This window comes from Sphaeroforma arctica (genome assembly GCF_001186125.1).
Source record: "Sphaeroforma arctica JP610 unplaced genomic scaffold supercont1.4852, whole genome shotgun sequence".
In the NCBI taxonomy this organism is placed as follows: Eukaryota; class Ichthyosporea; order Ichthyophonida; genus Sphaeroforma; species Sphaeroforma arctica.
In genome coordinates this window covers 773-2,236 of record NW_014035706.1, presented here as the reverse complement: position 1 = coordinate 2,236, position 1,464 = coordinate 773, and the positions used below count along the sequence as shown (strand labels likewise).

General features: G+C 43.0%; 1 protein-coding gene across 1 annotated transcript; it reads left to right on the top strand.

Moving 5' to 3' along the window:
* Positions 1-203: 203 nt before the first annotated feature.
* SARC_14609 (hypothetical protein) lies at positions 204-989 on the top strand (the record flags this gene model as incomplete). The annotated part of the gene is made up of 1 exon (XM_014291258.1): positions 204-989. A coding segment is annotated over one exon (786 nt), but the record flags the coding sequence as incomplete, so codon positions are not given.
* Between the last annotated feature and the right edge of the window lie 475 nt (positions 990-1,464).

The following is a 1,464-nucleotide window of genomic DNA, read 5'->3' as shown; positions in this document are numbered from 1 at the left end:
ATTTTCTACACTGAGGAAGCGGATGATGTTCTTTTGGATCGCGTTAATTTCACAGAGGTGAATATCAAAACTAGACAACAATCTGCTGTGGAGACTAAGCAAACGGAGAGTATAATATACAACCTGGATCCCCAGACAGTCAAACGGATCAGGGATAAATTCGGACAGTACAAATTCAGTGCATTTTATGTCAACATATCTAGATTACAACTACGCTGGTGAACACTACACTCGCAGTAGATAGTGTAGCTGACGTGATACGAGATGTGAAGACGAAGAATATCGAGTACCTGAACATATCGTACTACGATGATTATGGGAATGTGTTTGAGGATATTACAACTAATCCCTTCGAGAACTACACTCAGGACTTCTTGACAATCGATTACAGCAATCGAACACTGACACGAACGGATCTCGCTGTGGAGTATGAAAAGTATGATGGGTACGTGAATATGAAATATGGATTGTTCCGCATCAGCTACGATTATCACACCAAGGCTGGATATAAATCCGAGACCCGATCGTGGGGAGGAGATCTTATGTTCCACTATCCCAATCAGATGTGGGCATTTACGCTGCTGCTAGTAGCTGGGGCACTTACTTTCATGGCAATGATCCTAACAGCGACCATCTATGCCTTCTTTGTCAAGGACAAGTCTCGTGTGTATGGCATTGCAGTGGTATATGTGTGGTTCACCATATGCACGCTACTGTTAGCGATACTTATGTTCCCGGTCAGTTTTGCGAACCTACAGACTTACCATGTGGGCTGGTGGAACCCTGAGAACCCAAAAAGCTCTTTAATGTGTGGAGAAAGTGCAAACTACTACAACTCCGGCGATTGCTCGGTAGGATGGTCGTACATGCTAGTTGTCTTCGCCTTCTTCACTGCGGTGTTCAGTTATCACACAACTCGAATTGCGCTGGATAAACCAAAGGGAGACCTGACTTCCGCCATCGATACTGGTTTCGCGTGCGAGCTTTAAACAGTCGTCTCACAGTGCCAAGTGCGAGAGAATGATCAAATGAAGATCGGGAGCACAATAGCACAAGCTCGACTGTGTGAGGAATGGGCTTACCGCACAGTTCTTGCGGTAGTACGTTCGGACTGTTGTGTGCGCATGCCATTCTCCCACGCGTTGCATGCTAAACAAATTCACCCCTATCCTTTGATCCTATTCGGCGAGGAGTACTCTATATCATGGGGTTTAATTAACATAGAAGAAGTTGTTTTGTTATTGGATACACTATAGACTTAATTATTGCAGTTCAGAACATTTTTTTCTTTAAAAAGTATATAGGTTATTACGTAGCCACCTATGAAATATGATCATTAAATAAATATATGAAATACAGCGATCAGACTGGAGACGTGAACAATACTTGAAACCGGTTGCATATTAGCAGCTTTTGATACACATGCCTATTCTCATGCCTATTATCCGAATCAAGTAGTCATCG